The 20066-nt window shown below is 42.7% G+C and overlaps 1 protein-coding gene and 1 non-coding gene across 8 annotated transcripts in view; both read left to right on the forward strand.

Moving 5' to 3' along the window:
* The window catches only part of CWF19L1 (CWF19 like cell cycle control factor 1), a 535479-nt gene that overhangs the window by 301313 nt on the left and 214100 nt on the right, over nt 1–20066 (forward strand). For 6 of the 7 annotated variants that reach the window (XM_069628338.1, XM_069628343.1, XM_069628344.1 and 3 more), the window contains 3 exons: nt 3581–3660; nt 15376–15585; nt 16711–16830. In XM_069628338.1, coding sequence (XP_069484439.1) covers nt 3581–3660; nt 15376–15585; nt 16711–16830 — 410 coding nt within the window. The remainder of the gene's footprint in view (nt 1–3580; nt 3661–15375; nt 15586–16710; nt 16831–20066) is intronic. The other variant, XM_069628339.1, reaches the window with a different exon arrangement.
* On the forward strand, nt 16044–16192 carry LOC138514833 (small nucleolar RNA SNORA12). The gene has a single exon (XR_011281976.1). It is a non-coding gene; the product is annotated as a small nucleolar RNA SNORA12 (small nucleolar RNA).

Here is a 20066-nt window from a genome sequence, read left to right on the forward strand (position 1 = left end):
TCAGACTTCAAGCCCTCGCTGAACAGCCTCTAGCGAGGGTTGCGTTTGTGGACTTAAAAGGCATGACGGGCAAAGAAGCGGTCTCTAGAAACTTCAACTAAGCTCATGTTGAACTAACCACCTATTTTCCTCCCTTTAAGTGACTTTTCTATATGTGTTTGCAGAGTAAATGCATTACCGTATGACCTGTTGAAAACCGGATGACTGCGCAAAAACTGATAATACGATAACAGGGTCTTTCCCTTTCTAATGTTGCTATAAATGTAACCGCAAACACACAAGTGAAAGTGCCTTTTGAAGTGTATTATCCAGTATTGTTCCATCATAAACATCTGAAGCATTTAAAGTGATTCTGGTGTAAATATAATAAATATGTATCTTTTATATAAATATATGTAAGTGCTTCTTTCTTGTGCCTGTCTGGCTAAGATTCATTGAACTTAACTACAGCGCACATCTTCCTCTTAAGATAGACCTGACTGCTCTGCCACACTACCAAGGTCCTGAGCTAGTACAGACGGATACTCCGAGTTGGGGGGGATCTACAAACCAACTGGGATAGCTTACTAAAGTCTTTCTGCCAGTATGACTTTAGGAAAACTGCCCTAATCAACACCATCCAGACTTGAAACATTTGTCCTGGATACAATGTTCAACAGTGGCTGCAAGATAAAGTACAGGTGCATCTGTAGTCAGAACCATGTTTTCTACAGTGTTTTAGCAGTGAAATGTAATAATCAAGAACAATACAAATTATCCAAGTTGGAGAAGTCAAATTGTTTTCTGTAAAAATCTCCAATTAAAATAAAATTATAATGTACATGGGACTATTTTTCATATTATCCAATTTAAGTAAAGGGGTGTTTAGACATTCTTCCAATTTGGTACCAGAATTGTTAAGCAACTAACCAAACTTACAACTGCAATAAAATGTGAAGCCATTGTTTCCCTTCCACAAATAAGGTAATGACCCCACGACCATTGAGGCTGTGCAGGACGTGGGGGGAGGGCAAGCTCTCTGCTCTCCACCCAGTACAAAAACTGGCTTAGACACCACAAGAGTTTGACAACTAATGCCAACTGGAAGCTTATGTTCAGCCTAGTACGGGCACTGAATGCAAAAGATTTTGGACTGGTTAATGGCGGTATATGGTGGGGGACTCCTTGAGTAAATGCAATTCCATCCCCGAAAGGGTCTGGTGTGATTGCATACTGGAGCTATATTTTGAACAAGACCATTAGACCCAAGTTAACTGGTATAAACATTGATGTCTTTAACTTGGAGGATATTTTGGAACTTGTCTCGAAGTTAAAAGCCTCCTCAACCCATTGCTTCAATGGTGGTGCAGGAGAACCTGCTTCTTGCAAAATACCAGACTGATTTTAGGAGAGGCCATAGTACGGCACACAACCTATGCTCCTTACAATCTGTGGCGGAGGAAAGATATTGTAGGTCAGACTGCAAATGATACCTGTGCTTTATTGATTATTCTAAAGTCTTTGAGTTTCTAGAAAAGTCTTGTGGAGTAAGCTGGAGGGTTGGAGCATGGACCATTGACTGCTCATCAGGTTCTCCACTCAAACTACAGTCATGGTTAGGATGAGCCAGGCCGGTGATAATACTCGCCCCGTTGAGACAAAACAGGGGGGTGGTTTGGCACCCCTGCTCTTTAAAATCTACATCTCTTGTATGGGCGAGGCTCTGGGCTACTGTAAGAATAATCTACCCAAGCTTGGCAGGGAGCCCTGCACCTGCATTGCCTATGTAGAGGATACAGTGCTCCTTAATCTAACCCCCATTAGGCTTCAGCGCTCAAGTCCCCAAATGACTTTGCGATCACTAGTAACATGACAATCATTGCTGCAAAGTCTAAGATGCTGATATTGGGAGTGAGGTCAAGGCATAAACCACCTGCCCTTTCTTGGAGACTGGCCGAGGTGACCTTAGGCATTGTAGACATATATGTATATTTATTTGGGCTATCCTATATCTCGCCCAGCCCGTCATTTCTACGGAGACCAAATTATTCCACGTGTTATGAGGAAGTAGAATGTAATGCAGAAATGTATTGCCGGCAAGGCTGGGTTCAATGTTGAAGGACTCATTGAAATCTACTGTACAAGTATCATTCCTGGCTTCTTGTATGGATCGGCGGCAATGCCCACTCAACTTGGTTGGAAGGTGTGGAGTGGAAACTGCTCTGCTCCATATTAGGAGTACCTAAGGCCGTCCCGGTGGTAACACTGCGACTGGAGCTAGGTTTGCAATCACTTAAATCATTAAGGTCACTTGGGCGTACACAATTATTCCTCAGACTCCTTCAGTCAGGAATTACCAGGGATACCTTGTTGGGTTTGAAGTCCCTTTATCTTAAAGTAGACACCAAAAACCCGAGTATGCTGGATTTGCACATGTGGCCACTTGTTCATCTTTGAGATTGGCTTAAATCAGGAGCGTGCTCTTACTCTTCTCAATGCAAATTTATTTTTAAAACAACAAAACATGGGACTTGCGCCGTTTTATAAACCTGGATACTCTTTAAGGCAGGAAGAGGGATACAGAATACTGTAGTCAGGGATTCATGGGTCATAATCCTTGTTCCTATATAACAAAATACCTCCTCTCCAAGAGATTTATTTCATTCCTGTTTCAATATCCTCCCGACCAACCTTGGAGTTTGGCATGGTACTGCACCTGAACACCGACTGTGCAGACTATGCCACTTGGAAAACTGAAACGAGTCGACATATACTGAGTGTGGCAAGTATTGCTGATTTAAATATCAGAGGGGCTAACTGAAATTTATAACTAGTGAGGATGGCTTTAAGTCTGACCAATTTATAAGTGCTATTTTTAAAGCTGACCCATTGGTGATTGTGGCGGCATCTTATTATATTTGGAGAGAAGCTCAAGTTCTGTTTGAGGCTGTAGGACATGCTGATTGTGTTTACAATGAATGAAATTCAGGCAAATGAATTTGCAAATTATTTTTGTACACAGAATATTGTTTGAATGTTTAATGACTTTGTCGATGTTTTAATGATGTGTATCTTTTATATTTTTTTTGTACATGGTTTTTATCATGAATTTTTTATTGTATTGCACAAAAGATTTTAACCAAATGTGCCTAATGGAAAAAAATAAGGTAATTCATAAGCAAGTCAATGCTGAGGCATCCTTGAGTTTTTTGGTGACGGGTCTTCGTAATATCGTTTTGTTCATTATCACAGTAAGCTTGACTGATGATTAAAGTTTGCCTTGCTACTATTTTATTTCATGTGCATCTGCCCTTGCTGTCAAAATTGGTTTATTGTTAATAGTTGAACTATTTTAGTCTTATTTGAACAATATTATGAATTACACATTTATTAATTTTCTATTTTGGTTTATTTGTGTTTTAAGAGTTGTACTTGCAATGAGTGATGGGGAAACTTCAAAAACTATTTATTTAAAAAATAGTCTCCAATTTAGTAGTCAGCATACAGTAAATGTTAAGTCATTATCTACATCTAGATGCAATACTTGTATTTTCTGGAAAACAAATGTAATTGTAATCACATTGCCTTTTTTATTATTTAGCTCAGGCAACTGGACCATGCTGGTTTTGTCTTGCAAGCCCTGAAGTTGAAAAGCATTTGGTGGTTAGCATTGGCACAGATGTGAGTAATGGCCCTGCCAATAGACTCCTATACAGTTTTACACGCATTTTTTAACTACCTGTTGTATTTTGCTATTTCATGATGGTTTTTAAGCTGGTACTAAAGTCTGTGGTATGATCTATTTTGGGCATTGTATAAAGGCAAAAAGTTAATTGATACGTTTCGATTGAATTGTGTCCTCCCATGTATTCCTCATCTTTGACATTCAAGTCTGCTTGCAGCTTGCTTCGGAATCTTTTTTTTTTTTCAGTGCAGTGTCGAGTCTTGGTCTTCGATCGCCTATGTAGCGTTGCTCGTGATGTCGATGCTGGTACATGTAGGACACGCACTGAATGTTACCTCGGTTCTGTTTTTTCCTCCTTGCGGTTTGCTTTGGAGCTACTCGCCTCAGCGACCTTTCGATTAAGTTTGCCTACAAGTGAATATTCAAATAATGTCCTCGAAACCGAAGCCAGGCTTCAAGCGGTGTTCAGACTGTGGAGCGAAAATGTCTATCACCGACCCTCACCGCCTCTTTCTGTGACTGTCTCTGACTTTCTGGGCTGGGACGGACGGACTGACTTTCTGGGCTGGTGAGAGGGACGCTGGGGAGAGAGGACTTGTGCTTCTGTAGGTCCACACAAATACCACTGAAGTTCCAGCGAGCTTTGTCAACGGCAAGACGATGCATTTCAAGGTGGTTGTGGTACCCCGGATATTGGGATTCTGCATCCCTGGAAGGTCGCAGGACATTAGGGGATGTCTCAAATGGAAGATTGTCCTGAGGCTAGTTATTCCCACCAGCCCAAAGGAGGAAGTCATCCTTGGTGGAGCTTCCCTAACAATGCAAAAACAGGGGCCAGACAGCAGCAATGCTTCTGTGGTTACTGAGGGTGCTGCAGGCGTCTCTGGTCATCTTCCTCAGAGCTTCAGTTCCAGTGGTCGACTTAGCCTTCTGACCCAAAAGCATTCTTGAGGCTTTGAGAATCTGCAGATGGAGAAAACTAAAAATAAGTTACTTCAACTCTAGAAACTGACCAACTCCCTTCCCTAGTTACTACCAGTACCTGTTCAACCTCCTTGAGTTACTGGGAGGTGTTGATTAAATTCCAGAAAGTGCGAAGAATGCTTAACTTCTAATTAGCTTTAAACTGAAGAAATAACTTTGTGTATTATGTTCAAAATCCTTTGAGAGAAATGTTCTTTTCCTTAAGACTTCAGTGTTCCAAGAACTCCTTTTTTTATTCACAGGTCCTTAAGCAGTTCTTATGGCTCAATTCCAGAATCCACAACTGGGATTAAAGGGATCAATGTCTCATACAAGTTCAGGGTGCTTTTATAACATTTTCTCTCCTATTCTGCTCTGCGTGTTAAAGTCAGGAACGTTTGTGCAGAATCTGAACAGGAGATTACTCCTTGCGCGCACAAGCTCAGAGTACAGTCGCAAGGGTAATGCTAATCTTCCAAGCTTGGCTTTCATGCGCAATCTAAGTAGACTTTAGTCCCAAGAGAAATACTAATCTCTTCCAGGCTTTTTTCAAACACAATCGTAGTACAGTTCAGTCACGAGAAATGCTAACCTGCACAATCGCGTTAGTCTAGGAGACGCTAGACTCTTAACACATGCTGAGTGCCCAACTCCTTTATCCATAGAAGTTGGCCACCCCTTGGAAATCGCCTGGATTGGGATTCCAAACACACATCGAAAGAAAGCTGCTCAGTCTCTGGCTGCCCGACTCTTACAGGAAACACACGGATCGAGGAAAGTTAATTTCATAGAGTGAGCTCGCAAAATAGTAAGCTCATTAACTCCTTGCATAACTGTAAGGGAGAATTCTCAGAAATGTGCTAATTCCCTTCTACCTTGGAGACCCCCAGGTCTTCTTGCTGGACTTTAGGACTTTGAATTTCTAACCTGGAGAGAGGGAAACCTTTTTCCCACTGTCGTATTTTTTTCATTGATTTGAACAATGTTTCTTTTGACTTTGGAGTCTGACAAACTCCATAGGCATCATCTTTTTACATTGTCACACAGCACCTTCAGAGATTTCCCAAAGGTTTAAATACCTTCTCTTGGTTAAACTAATCTTTCCAAGAGCAGTGAAGTGAAATTGACTTGACTTTCATTTTGTAACTTTCTAGAGCCAGCACACACTATCTTACAATAGGGTGCTGGAGAGGTTTAGTATCTCATTTTTGTCTAGTTTCTCATGTAACATTTTTGTTACCCTTTCTACAGTTAATGGCTGGTGGCAGTGATTTTATTTTTTCCTACCATTGTGTTTCTACTGCGGGCTGCAATTGCAGCTGCAGTTAAGCTTGTCAAAAAAATCAGTCTTCTTTTTTTCGCAATTTCTTGTTGGAAAGGTCCTTCTTGAGATTCACTCTGTGAGCCAAACCAGGTTTGGTTCCTTGGTTGGTTTGTCTTTCACGGGATTCACTGGTGAAGCCCGCCTCTAGCTCCAGCATGTCTGGCAGGGCAGTAAGTGAGGGAGGTGCCCGAAACTCCCGGTGCTTAATACCCTTGGTTACAGGAATGCACCCAATGGTGATTGGCTGGCTGGCTGTCCTTTGAGGACAGCCACACTACTGGGTGACAGCTAGGCTGCGGATGAATGGGAGAAACCTGCATAAAAGTAGAGGCTTTTGGCTTGGAAGGCAGTCGACCACTGGACAAAGGAATCTGAAGAAGAACTTGGAAGAGACGCTTGCCTCAACCCCTGGACCGTTGGTTTGCCCGGTGAAGCCCTGCTGCATTGCTGAAACTCTGAATTCGCCTCGACTAGAGAAGCCCTGCAATGGAGGTCTTCTCCCCTTGGGTTGGTGGGACCAATCAACCCCAAAGTGAACTTGTCTGGACATCCTCTCGGAGCTGGCTGTACTGCCATTGCTGCTGCAGGAACTGATTGCTAGGGAGCGGAACACCAGAATCGAGTGTCTCGTTTTTAAGTCGGACCCGAGCTCCAGGAAGATCCTCCGGACTCCCATGAAGCAGGACTGACCAAGCCTGAGCCACCTCGACAGAGTGCTGGACCACAGATGCCAGTAAAGTCCATAAAGGTATCCGAGAACTGCAGTGGTGCTGTTTGCGAGAGCCGTGAGAAGCTGTTCTGAAGTTTGGCCATTGCTGCCACCGACCTTTAATTCGTAATGCAGGAGTGCCCAGACGTCCTCCCTCTTTTCCCCACGACTGAGGCTCAGGAACACAGGATCTGCGAAAATACAACGAACAGAAGCCAGCTGGAACCAATTGCTTCAAACCAAAGGTACCGTAATGTGTTGCTTACCTCTTGTTGTGTAGCCTTGCTAGCTCTCAGTTGAGACTGGTCTTGGTTGCTTTCGCAGAGTTGCTTGCAGCTTTGCCCCACACAAACCTCCCAGCTTGTGGCCCTACAGGGATTTCATTTTCTACAATGATTTCTAAAACATTGTGAAATACATTTTACCTACCTGCAAGAAGTGCTTTAGCTCACCTAGACAATTGACTTTGGCTGTCCTGGCTCCCTGAAAGACTCTTCTTACCTCTGACTTTGTGCTTTAACTATCCCTCAACAAAAGGCACACAGGTAACTTGTGTAGCTGGGAAAGAGTGAAATTACTTTGCATTGGAGGGTTCAAAAAGTACTTACCTGCTGAAGAATATTTGTTAACCATTGTTTTATTCCCTCATAATTTCCTTTTGACACTAATCTCGGTATTGCTCTTAATGTGCCAGTGATCATATCAATGTCTACAGTCTCCTAGTTGTCACCTCAGGGTGTGGGAAGTGTCTGTGAGCCATCCCAAATGGGTATCTACCGATTTATTGAAACTGAGTGAGTTGTTTTGAAGTATATTATTGTGTTAAATATGTTGCTCCTTCTGAAGAAGGCTTATTCAACTGACAAATAATTGTTTAATTAAACCTTGAGAGTAAGTGTTTATTTGGATACATGTCACTGTGAAGCTCTGTGTAATAACCCTACAGCTCACATTGACCCCTCTTGAGATTAGCCTGGCTGCTCAGTCACTCTACCAACCTGTGTAGTACATGCGTATACCAAAGGTTGGGTTAACTATTGCCAAGAGGACAAGGCTGGTGCAGTCTCCCAAAGGGTACTGCATACAATCTTGCCTAACAATAACGCATGTGCAAGGATTACGATTTCCTTTACCTCCAATGCTAAAAGAACAGTGAGTGGGAATTTGAAGGGGCTAAACAGTGATGAGGCATGCACAAGGAATTGTGCGTGTTTTGGAATATAAACGCTTGCAAGGGCTACAAGCCTCCCCTCTGGTCAATTGTGCCTTATTTAATATAGGGAAATGAACACGTAGAGGCGTACATTCCTACATAATATGCCAAAGGCAGCAGAATTACCCCAAAATGTAATTGATAAGAAGGCAAAACTCAACCCGTGCTGCCAAGAAAACGTGGGAAACCCCAACCGTGCACCAATAGAACACTAGGTCCAAGTACACATAGAAAATAAAGAAAATAGCACAAATGAATGAAACTGTGCTTATGCACAACCTAACACATTTACACCTTAGGCCGCACTTGCTTGTTGCCCACTGCACAAAATTTGCACCACAATCATCCTGAACTTCTACTATAAGATGGACAATGCAGAGTCAATAAAAGTGGAGGGGTGCCAACTAGAGTTTTGGCTTTAAGTCGCCATGGTTACTTCAAGGGCCAAGCCTTCATCAGGGCAAGTATGAACTCAAAAGAAAAGGCGGGAATCTATCATCCATCTAGTAAAAGCATCACTAATTAAAGGTGAAGTATGAACAAATATATCAGCAAAACAAATGTCATTCCGACATTAAGACTAGATCATACCTACTGAATCCATAGTGCATGAACACACTTTTTAAGACGCAGGAGGTGACTTCTGGGGGCTGCAACCCCACCTCAAAACATGAACAATCTGCAAACAAGTGTAGAGTCCCATTAGGTCAGTCAATGTCGACCAGTGAGCATGTTTAACTGCTAACAAATCTCTGCCAAAATAGCATGTTCGATATATAAGGGCTCTGCAAAGGTCAAAGGCCATAAGCCATACCAAGGCAAGACTTTACATGTACACATAAAAACACTCCTTAGAAAATAAAGTCAATTCCAAACTTAAGCATTTCACGATTAAAATCGGTCATAATCTTGTAGAGTCGGCTTAACACACTCGAGCCTCGTTGTGGGCAGTACACACAAGTTCAACTACAAACAAGGAGAGAAACCCGTTTCCGTAAGGGTCACAGTCCTATGGAATCGCTAAAAGGCACTGCGTTGCACACACGGGCTGTGGCTGGAGTGACCATATGGTGTGCACTCACCTTTTAGAAAATTCAGCAACGAAATGCAGCTAGAGTGTGTCCGCTCTGGAAATGCAAGTCAAGGGTATCCACATCGACGCCAACGGGAGCTCGCTGCAAGCTTTCTGGGTGCTTGGGCTGGGACCGTCTTGTTGGGTGCCTGGGCTGGGACCGTCTTGTTGGGTGCCTGGGCTGGGACCGTCTTGTTGGGTGCCTGGGCTGGGACCGTCTGTCTGGGCTGGGACTATCTGTTGCTGGGCAGAATGTCTCGCAGCGGCTACCCATAATTAATATTCTTCCTGCCCTCGAGTGGCCAGATTTTCCATACATGGTAATGCCTTTCCATGGTAAATCTCCAGCTTTCACGTGCAAGGTGGAGGTCTGTGTGGCTGTATGTTTGGGGGGTGGGTCCATCTCAGCCCAGTCCACATCCATGCCAGGTATCTGTTGCTGGGCAATGCAATGGCCAGAGGCTGTCCAGGATTGGACAGACCGTGCCAGTTTGAATGGTGCAGCTCCTTGCCATTGGCTGGAGGCAACTCCAGCGTGGATGAGAGGACTCCTGCAGCTGTTCAGATCATTGTTGAAGGTACAACCTAAATGAAGGCGAACAGGCTTTCCTCAATTTCCCAGCGAAGCCCCCCCTCCTCTCACAGCAGAAGACCTTCATTGGTGTTTTGACTCGTAACAACCAGTCACACCCTTTGCTCGGAGATCCAGCCCCTGAAAGTGCTTTGCACAGTCCAAGATCCATCCTGCGGTATAGCCAGTGGTCGCTGTTCCAAGTTGAGCTTTGGGGATTCAGCAGATCCTTTGCTATTGGAGCAAGAAGTATTTCCTTGAAGTTGCAACTCTCTACTACAAAAAGAGGCCTTGCAGGGCCAGTTTTTTTTAATGATTGAGGTTTACCTTATACCATTTTCTTCAATTGGCCATCGCTATTCACTTTCACACAGATACGGATGGAGGTATTTAAGATTCCATTAATTACTTTTTAAGGGGCCTCCAGCTCGCTACCTCTCCCTGACAGAAAGTCTTTCCCTTTCTACAATGTTTCCTTTCCCTAGATAGCACTGGCGCTGTGCCTATCTAGGTAAAGGCGATAGAGAAGCTTACCCTAGTCTAGTTAACCAATTCACAAATCCGTTTAACATTCTGATTTGTTCCTGAACTATGCCTGCACCGCTTTCTGGGAGCCCTCTTAAGGCTGGACATCTGGACACTCTGGACACAGAGTCTGGTCCATCAGAGCACGGAACCGCAAACTAGCCAGACCCAATTACCAGACACTCAAAGTGACAGCGGAAACTGTGATCCCTGGGCTTCCTCCAACTGAATCCAGGCATGAATACAGAAGGCCTCGAGATTTCAGGAATTTATATGGTGATCCCGGAGTGAATCGCAGAGACTGGATGAGTAAATATACCTGCTCTGCCCCCTGTCTCCATATGCAGTTTGGTCTGGACTATCTCTTTTGGGGTGGGATGAAGCCTGAACCGCATATGGTCTTTCCCTTCTGTAATGGCTTGGCTAGCTAAAGAAAAATGTTTTGTGGGGTTTTCCCAGAGCAATGCCAGAGATTAGGATTAATTACAAACCTTCCAGCCATCACCTCTTAAGTTTTTCATAAGGTTTTAAGGGCATAAAGTCTTCGCCCTATCTCTCTTGCCTAGCCTTGAATGGTGGTGTTCTGGTAGTATATCCTAGAAACAATTAGTGTCAATATTTTATGGACACTCCCGTCCCTTGCACACCTCCATTTACTAAAACCATTTATCAGTCAAAATTTAGAAGTGTTTATATACAATATTCCTAGTTTTTAGTTTCAAGGTAAATGATATTTCTCAACAAGAAAGATTGATTCATAATTGTTGGTTGATAGTTTAATCAGAATCTCTGAATATAAACGTCTATTCATATTGATTTTCTTGCATAATTTTGTTTTACATTTGTTCAATTGACACAAACATTATTTGTACACAATTTGTGCAAATTTCTTTTCACGAAATAAAATAAATGGAGGAGCTTGACGCGTTTTGAGAATGAATTCTCTTCAGGACTATACAGTCTTTAGTCTTCAATTTACATATTGGAAACTCATTTATGTAAGACACATTTCCCCAAAATATTTGTTGTGTTGATCTGAGCTCTTGTTCTAATTGTTAATCAACGATCGTCAATACTAAGTGATTGTAATGGGTACTTCAACTCAACGGATTCCTCTTGCTTAGCCACTTCCCAATCCTGGCAGTATATCCGCCCCAGAGTCTCCGTTAAGGTGGTTGGTATGGGAGAGATTTACAACTACTTGTTGGCTTGAGCCAACACTTGTGCAATCATCCTAAAAAGCCTCCTGAAAAGACGTTTATAGAAGTACATGTTTAAGGGCAGTAGGCCCCGTCTTTTGTAGCTAGGGAAGGACTTTCATAGGATCTTAGCTTTTAATCTTAAGGTTTTGTATGGTGTTGCTTGCTTCTTCATTCTCAACATATTAGTTCTCAAAGTATCGATTACTTGCCTGCTTCTTTCTTACAGTAGATTGAAAAGTGTTTCTAACTGTATTTAAAAGTGAAGTGTTAGTGCTCATAGCAAAGCACATCAAGGTGAATGTGTAGGGTTACTTGTGTGTGGTTTTTCTTTCATAAGAGTTGTCTGCATTTTCATATATTCTGCCCAACTAGTATTCTTATGAATGCTGTGTGGGCTTAACTGAATCCTTCCCCACGCACATGCCCTCCTACTTCTAAGCCTTCCTACACGGTCGCACTTCCTAGATAGTTTGGCTAGACATTAGTGTTTGTCTATCGGAACTGGGTGGCCTCTCAGAGATCTGTCCTAACACCTGGCTTGGTCTAGGGTCTTCCACATATACAAGGGTTAGTGTGTCTGTAAGGCACTGTACTTATATTTGCAGGCCGGTGGGGTACTTACCTGCTTGTTAGGTTTTGTTTCCTTGTACTCCCCATCCCCTCTACATTGGGTGTTTTCCTCCAGTAGAGAGCAGTACTGTTTTTATAATATGCTGGTATATTTTAATCCTCAAACTGATTTGATCTGATAGTTTTATGTGTCATTTTATTAAAGGATATGTTTCTGCACATCTGAATAGTGTATTTTTTTGTGTGGTTTGTTTTGGATTCACTTTCCTGTCTGGTGTTATTCTCTACCCCCCTCCAGGCCCCCATGCTGGTGCTCGTGCGGCCAGAGCCATTACAAGCACTTAGGTGGATCGTTCTCGGCATTTCAGCATTCTAGGATCTTGCCGAGAAAGATGGGTGTAATCCCTGTACATAAGGGGGCGTTATAGGTTGGTGTTGGTAGAGGGAATAATAAAGGAATTAATAGGATAAATGAACACACAGTAAGGGGTTTTACACTGCTTTATTAAATGTGAATGTGGTTTACTAGGAGAACGCATAACACTGGGACTCTGGACAATATGCAGATCTCCCCTTCCAACAAGAATAGACTTGCCTAGAAACAACATTCTGAAGAAGACATTTATAGAATGACAGTGGGGGAAAAAAGGAGGAAGACTGAAAGAGAGAGAAAGGAGAGGGGGGAAAAAAGAAAAGAATAGCAGTCAGTCATGGGTGCGGGGGCACAACCCCCCAGGGCTTTGGCGAGGTGGCCGTGCAGACTATGTATGTCAGCTGCAGCCTGGCAGAGATCAAATCCCCAGCTGCTCAAGGGAGGTGCGTGACGGTTGTCCAGGACATTGTGAGGCAACGGTATGCCCGAGGGCTAGTCCAGACTAACTAGAGATTTTTAGTACCGGGCTGCATGGCGGGTGGCCTGTGGCAAAGTCTACCCATTCTGAGGCCAGACTGAGCAGCTGGTGAAGTTAAAGATCTTTGATGGCACCAGCTGTATCCGGGAGGCTCTAAGCACTGACGAGGGGCACGCAGAGTCGTCTCCCTCCCTGGTACCAGGCTGGGCGGGAGTGGGGTGGCATGGGACTTGCCTGAAGCCCACCTGCTGTGTCCGATGCGGTCTGGGCTCAGCAAAGGAGTGTGACTTCCTGCACTGTCACAGAGGAAACATTAACTATTGCACCACCACAGAGGAAAGTGTGATGGAGCGAAATGTTGGGCTCTATTACTCCACCAAAAAATCTGCCAAACAGTTGCAGGAGTCCTCCTTTCTTTTTTTTCTTTTTCTTTTTTTTCTTAGTCCTGGTTTAAAAAAAAAAACTCAAAACGTACAGCTATAGAAATGTAAAAACAGAACGTTCAGCATCTTTAAAAAAGACAGCTTTGACAGTTCACGGCACTAATTGGGAGGGGGTCCCCCTCCTACTAGCTGTATTAGCAGAGTCACTTGGGTTAAGACCCTCTTTAACCAATTGGGGGAGCAACACCTTTTCCAACAGACAAAATACTTAATTCAAATACGACAGCAAAGCAAGTGTTATGTAGACCCGCTCTCCTCTAAGCAGAACTGCCCACCAGCCCTCCACAGATGACGTGGTGGGTTGTGCTAAAAACCTTCCCATCCGCCTGGTTCTTTGTTCGCGTAAGGCTGGGCATATTCGAGACAGATTGAATAATGATTCTCTTTGGTCTTTGCACAAACTGTATTTGAAGATTCTGTGTTTTTTTTTTTTTTTCTTCAGTTATTTCTCTTGTAGGCAAGAGGTTCATGCGAAATCTCATGAACTGGCGTCTATGTAAACGACTTGGGAATCTTTCCAGGTATTTTGGCAGTTTCTACTCTTGATCTGCACTCCAGGTAAGGGTGACCGTATAATTTCTTTATGCTTCTGTTTTCACACATCTATCCAGTCTTGATCGTAAAGGTTACACTTAACCTTTCCCGGAGACATTTTTAAGGATTCTTCAGATGTGTTGAAGTGAAGCAATATCACCATGCAGATCGATTGCCAAGCCTGTAGGATGGCCTCTGTATTCTGCTTGAGGTCGTTGTTCAAGACAGTGAAGCTCCGTATTGGTTCTCAGCAAGCATTTGCGATGGAAAGCTAGAGTTTTCCATACGGTAATGGAATAAAAGGACATGAGTCCCAGTTCTTATTTGGATGCATTCAATAAGACTAAGTGAACAGGGCCGGAGATACCTCGACAAACACATTCAACTCAGACATGAAGCGAAATACTCAATGATTGTAAGTTATATTCACAATTTACTATACATCATAGCAGGGTGCTCTGCGTTTATACAGAATGAACAACAAAAGAAACCATTAGTACATATCCAAATTCATGTCATCTGGTTAAATGGCAGGTACATACCCTGAAACGACTCACAAGGGTCACATGGAAAATACAATATCACAAAGACAGTACAAAGTGCTTAAGTGCAATCACAATTGAGACCAGTGTGGAAACAGCAGTGGGACTCAGTCATATGGTCTACACAGCAGTGTTTCTGCCTAATAGCACTGTATTGCAGTTGTTCATGGGTCAGCCTTCATCAGGACGGGGTAAGGTGCGTGGGAGAGCTTCCTGTGGGTTTGTGATGTGGAAATACCACGGTGGGTGGTGGCAGATTAATAGGACTATCTCAATGAGTCCGCGACCGTAGCACGGTGTGAATCCATGACATGGGTCACATCTAGTCGCTGGACATCAATCTTTGTGGGTCAAATGGCGGTGTGCATAATCTTTGCAGTTGACAAAATATTCAGTATTCAATATTGTAAGAATACCAGAAGAATTCATGAAGAGAGTCTGTAAGTGCTGACATTCTTAGCAGTCTTCGGGACTAGTACGTTTCCTCATAAGAATGAGCAAAACAGACAATGGAAGTAAAGCAGCCCACAAAAAGTAGGAAACTGTTCATTCATAGGAATCTATGCAGGGAAAGGTGCAAAAAGAATTATTTCCTAACCGATACCAGCTGTGAAACTTTGTACAAAAAGATTTCAGTAGATCTAAGATTTGGTAATGGACTTAAAGTTGACTTTCAGAATCGCCCTGGAATCATTTCTGTACTACTTTACTTGTGACCTGCGCCAAGTCATAAACTCCCCTTTTAAGATAGAAGTCTTCGTTTCATCACCTCCTTTACTACATCCTGTTTCAAAGTGAACAGTTACCCTGCATTCCTGTCTACGAGTTTGAGTATAACTGTGCGATTGCTGCTCCCACTCTGGGAGCCTAGCAATACTCCAGGAACTCATTGACTACGTTTTAAGAGGGGACCCTCACAGCCTGAGCATAAGACTTGGATAATCCTCCCTGTGTTGGATGTCTTACAACGAATGGAAGAATTGACTTGACTAGCAATACAAGACACAATAGGTGAGTAAATGTTCACATCCAGCTGTGAAGTATTATAACATTTGCTTTGCAAAACAATATGACACACACAAGGTTGTAATGCAATATCAGAAATGCAAAATGTTAATTCTATTACTTTGCTAATTTCCTTTGCCAAGTAACTGTCTTCTGATTAATCGACTCAATGATTTATTTATTTCAGTGCTATGTTGCTCTTGCCAAAGGTGGCCTGGTGTCCGATCACATTATGATATTACCTATTGGGCATTATCAGTCTGTGGTTGACCTTTCTTCAGATGTTATGGAAGAGGTTAACCAGTACAAAACTGCACTCATGAAGTACTTCAGAAGCAAGGGGAAAAGATTTGTTGTGTTTGAAAGAAACTACAGAAGCCAGCATCTTCAGTTACAGGTACACTTAATATAAGGCTCTGCATCTTGGGAACAGCAAAAGTGTCATTGTGAGTGAAGAAACAATTAAAATTGTATTTACAGACTATGAAAGGATTTACAGTAATGTACTTTATTATTTTTTAATTCTGTATGAATGGCAAAACCTTGTTCACATTGATGCCTGGGATTCGTTTTTTTAAATTTTATTTTTGGTTTAAATGGAACAGATGGTTCAATAATACTTTGAGAATGGCAACTGCACTGCCCAAAATTAGATTGCCACATTATTCACAAAGCCTGGGTGAGAAACTGTGAGGAAAAAAAGTGGGGAGATTGAGTCTCTTAAAGTATGTGCATTATCTCCTAAGACGGTTTATAGCAGAAAAGGACTTTTGAGGCAACAGGAATGGATGTTTGTGTTTATTACATTATGAATGTTTTCTTTTGCTTGATTTGTATAGGTTGTGAATAGCGTACCATTGTGGTTTCTGTTTTTCTGGTTAATTTGCTGAGGTCAAAAATTAACCTTACAGTGCCACATAGATTACAGTGGAGCTAAAGGTCTTGTAACCCTGAAGTCTTTTACAAATGTTAGGCTTTTGAGAACAGTCCTTGCTCGCACAATTTGCTCAAAATGTCTTATTAGTTTAAGTCTGTAGGGATGGGACTACCTGTCTTACATGATGATCCTCCATACTGAGGGATGTTCAAATCCCAATGATGATCTACAAGTATGTTTTAACTTTTCATTTTTACCCAATTGTCTGTGTTGCAAGAAATGTTTTTGTGAAGCCCTAACATTTTAAAAATGGTCTTGTAGACCTAAACATCTACACTGTTTTTATTTCACCTGATTCTGTATGCTTTGCACATGTTTTTATATATATTTTAAGAATATGACCAAGTCAGTGGTTTATATCATGACGGTACATTTATATTTATGAATAGAGAAATTGGCAACAGGAGTCCGCCATTTCCCGATTTTGTTTAAGAAACTGTGGAATAGTGCACCTTTTTAATATGAAGCCTTTATGGTATGCTTTAAAAAATAATACCCACCTGTCTAGAGATTGCTTTCGACTCCAGATGTAAAATGAACATTATATTTTGCACTCATTACAATTCCTTCTATTTTGCTCTCCAGGTGGTTCCTGTACCACAGAACTGCTGCGCTACCGAAGACCTAAAAGAAACGTTTATTATACAAGCACAAGAGCAACAGATAGAGCTACTGGAAATCCCTGAGCACTCCGACATCAAACAAGTATGACTGCAAATGTATACATTGAACATAAATTATCTGTTTTTATATATTTCTATATGTCCACTTAAAAATTAGTCAAACCAAGGCTTAAGTTGTAGCTATAGCAGATTCTCATACCGCATTGAAGCTTGAAAAAATATTCTAACAGCCTAGATATCGTGGACGCAAAGAGTGGCAGCAGCAGAATAAGGCACAATATTGTTTGCTTACCTTAGTCGAGGAGGGATTCAAAGAATCCATCCTTGCCAAAGGCATCTTGCTGGAACCCTGGCCTGGCGACTCATAACAGAGTTTTAGAAAGCATGGTCTGCTTTCGAATACCAGTGTTGCCATGCGCAGAGGCAGGAAGTGGATTGCAGTGTGCAGACGAGGAAGAGTCGAGATAACCCTGTGGGGGTGGGGGTGCTGGGGGTGGTTTAAGGGCTGGGCTGGATGAGATCTGGGGCAATGGTGTGCATAGACATGGGTACCTGGGCGCATGTGAGTCATTGGGGCTGGGAGGAGAGATGGGTATTGAGGGACAAAAGGCTAATTCAGTGGGGTGGATTTGTTGAGGGAGGCCATGGGAGTGATGATTCTGTGTGGAATTCGGCAGGTCAAACGAGTCCGTGCTTGCACATTGATCCACAATATCGCCCTGATTTGTTAATATAAATACAATTTGCATTTAAGTGCAGCTGAAAGATTCTGGTTTAATAACTGACGCTAAATCCAACAGTTCTTTACTTCATCTTACCCCACCTGTGTATAGCTTCTAGTCTGTTACTGAAAAGTATTTAACTAAATCTGACCCCAACAGACAAACGCACCACTAAGCTCAATTCCTTGTTTTTGAAGGATTGTCATCAAATTTATTTTTTGAACAAATTGATTAGATCCTACCTATGAAACAAGTTTAAACTGATTCTGATAGTTAATTTCTCATTTATGGCTTGGTAATAAACCTTTGAAATTCCCTAAACTGATTGCCATGTTTCAACCAGCCTGAATTCCTCTAAATGTTTTGGGGAAAAGAGATCATGGCCCTTTGCAGACAAATTGGACTTCTAGATCGTTTTAGCAAATTCCAGAATGCAAAGGAAAAATCAGAACTGAATGACATTATCCCAAATGAAATGGAGCATGTTGGGGATTTGTAGTCTTTGATTGAAGAGTCAGGAAGACCTTTGTAGGTATGGGTCTGCATCATAATGTGCAACCCATAGACTGGTTTGAATCCCCTCTGGCTTCGAAGATGCATGTTGGGTAAGATTTTCATATTTGTGATAAATCTTCCCGACCTGTGTCAACCCCAGAACATTTTGCTTGGACTTGGTGATTATTTTCTCTTGTTCCTAGGTGAAGGGAATCTTTTTTTTATTTTTATTTTATTTTTCTCCCCTCAGCTATTTTACTCTTTGTGTGACCTTTTTATGTCCCTCCATAGTGTGTGATTGAGTTATAGTTGGCCATAATTTCTGGGCTTAGGCTGGGTTGCCCCTTAGGGCTCCCCTTTGTTATTTCTCTTAACTGTAATTGGGTGAACTGTTCTCAAGGAGCGGAGGGATTTTCATCCCCTTTATTTTTTATATAGTGAGCCAGCACACCCCACCGTATGTGGAATGCTGGGGAGATGCAATGTATCCCCTTTCTCACTTACCTGTAACATTTTTGTTACAATTGCGAGTTTACTTGAATGGATATTGGCAGTGGTTTTACCTTTTTGACTTTGTCTTTATTACTCACAGGCTGTTAAATCAGCCTTGGTTAAAGCACAGAAGGGCCACTATTTTATTGCTAGAATGGTGGGCTCCCTTTTTTCCACCATTTCTCGTTTGCTTGTTTCTGGGGTCTTCCCCTGCCATTCTAGGCAGTAAGGACCTCGGTGGAATTTTTGTCTTCAGCGGGGAACCTTAGTATTCCACGCCTGGGCTCCTGAGTGTCTGAAAGGCAGGAAGTGAGGGAGTGGTCCAAAACGCTGCATGGGGAAAGCCATGCTGCCCACTAATGTAAACTGCAGGGAGAGTTTGCAGAAGTTGTGCTGCAATACCTGTTAAATACTCGGATCCTGGCAGCAGCTGACAAGTCGACCACTGGAGCTGAATCCAAAGAGGAAGAGACGAAAAGATGTCTGGAGTGATTTCCAGCGACCAAAGAGCCTGCTGGGTAACCAGAGCCTGATGCAATTCCTCCGTCCAATTGACTTGGGGTCCCGAATGTGACTCCTACCCAGCGGCTGGTGAGGTCCACTAGTCTTGAGAAGACATGCAAAAAAAAAAAGAAAAGAAAAAAAAGCCAACCCTCAACGTGCTGTGACCTTGCTGGGCTGCATAATGCGAATATCCTGGGACCTAGAGCCTGAGTGCGGTGCATGGTCATCCGAAGTATGAAGCCTGCTGAAACTTTGGTGGCCTCCTGCTGGGCCTCCAGAGGCACGATTTGAATCTCTGAAGTCCCCTCACCAGAGGCAGGACAGAGAGTGAAGAGAATCCGACCAGTAATATTTGTTCATGTGGCTACTGTAAAAGGGAGCCAGATCAAAAGCCGTGAGAATCCGTAAAGAAACCTTTGCTGGAAGCCTGCTCCGACTGCTGCTCGAAGTTCCCATCCAATGTCCAGTTCTTTCTTCTCCAGACCAAGAATCCTGGAGACGGGGGTCCTGTGCTGCTGCATCTTGAAGGGATCCCCTCTGCTCTTTTCTCCTAAGGTACTGTGTTGGCTTGGCTTGGGTAATACCTACCTTACGTCTTGTATGAATCCTGTGAGGCTGAGGGGTTGATTCGCGTTGTTTTGACGTTTGCCCCATGCCTAATGCTGCAACGCCTATAGGGAGCCTTTTCAATAGTCCTTGAACCCTTTTAACTAACTCTGAAGCGAATACTTGCATGTTAAAGAAGATATTCTCTGGAACTCTGACTTTCCTGCCACTGAACCCTATCAAGACCTGCCTACAGCTGGCTCCTAGACCACTAGAGGCCCTCTGCTTCTGAGAAAACTCATGCTATAGACTATGGGAAGAACTTTGATGAGGAGTCTGTCTGGAAGTTATAACCAGGGTAAAAGTACTTACTCAAATGAGTTAGTGTAACTGTAAGAATTGTGGGTGCAAGCCACTACTATTTAATCAGTGGAACTGTCATTTTCCTGTAACAATTTTGGCCGCGATTGTAACTATTGAAGCAGTGAAAGTATATAACTTTTAATGGTGTCCCCCTCTCCCCCCCCTCCCTTCTGAAAAGTAATAAGTATTGGTACTG

Source organism: Ambystoma mexicanum, chromosome 12 (genome assembly GCF_040938575.1).
Source record: "Ambystoma mexicanum isolate Mex_15411 chromosome 12, UKY_AmexF1_1, whole genome shotgun sequence".
NCBI classification, from domain to species: Eukaryota; Metazoa; Chordata; class Amphibia; order Caudata; family Ambystomatidae; genus Ambystoma; species Ambystoma mexicanum.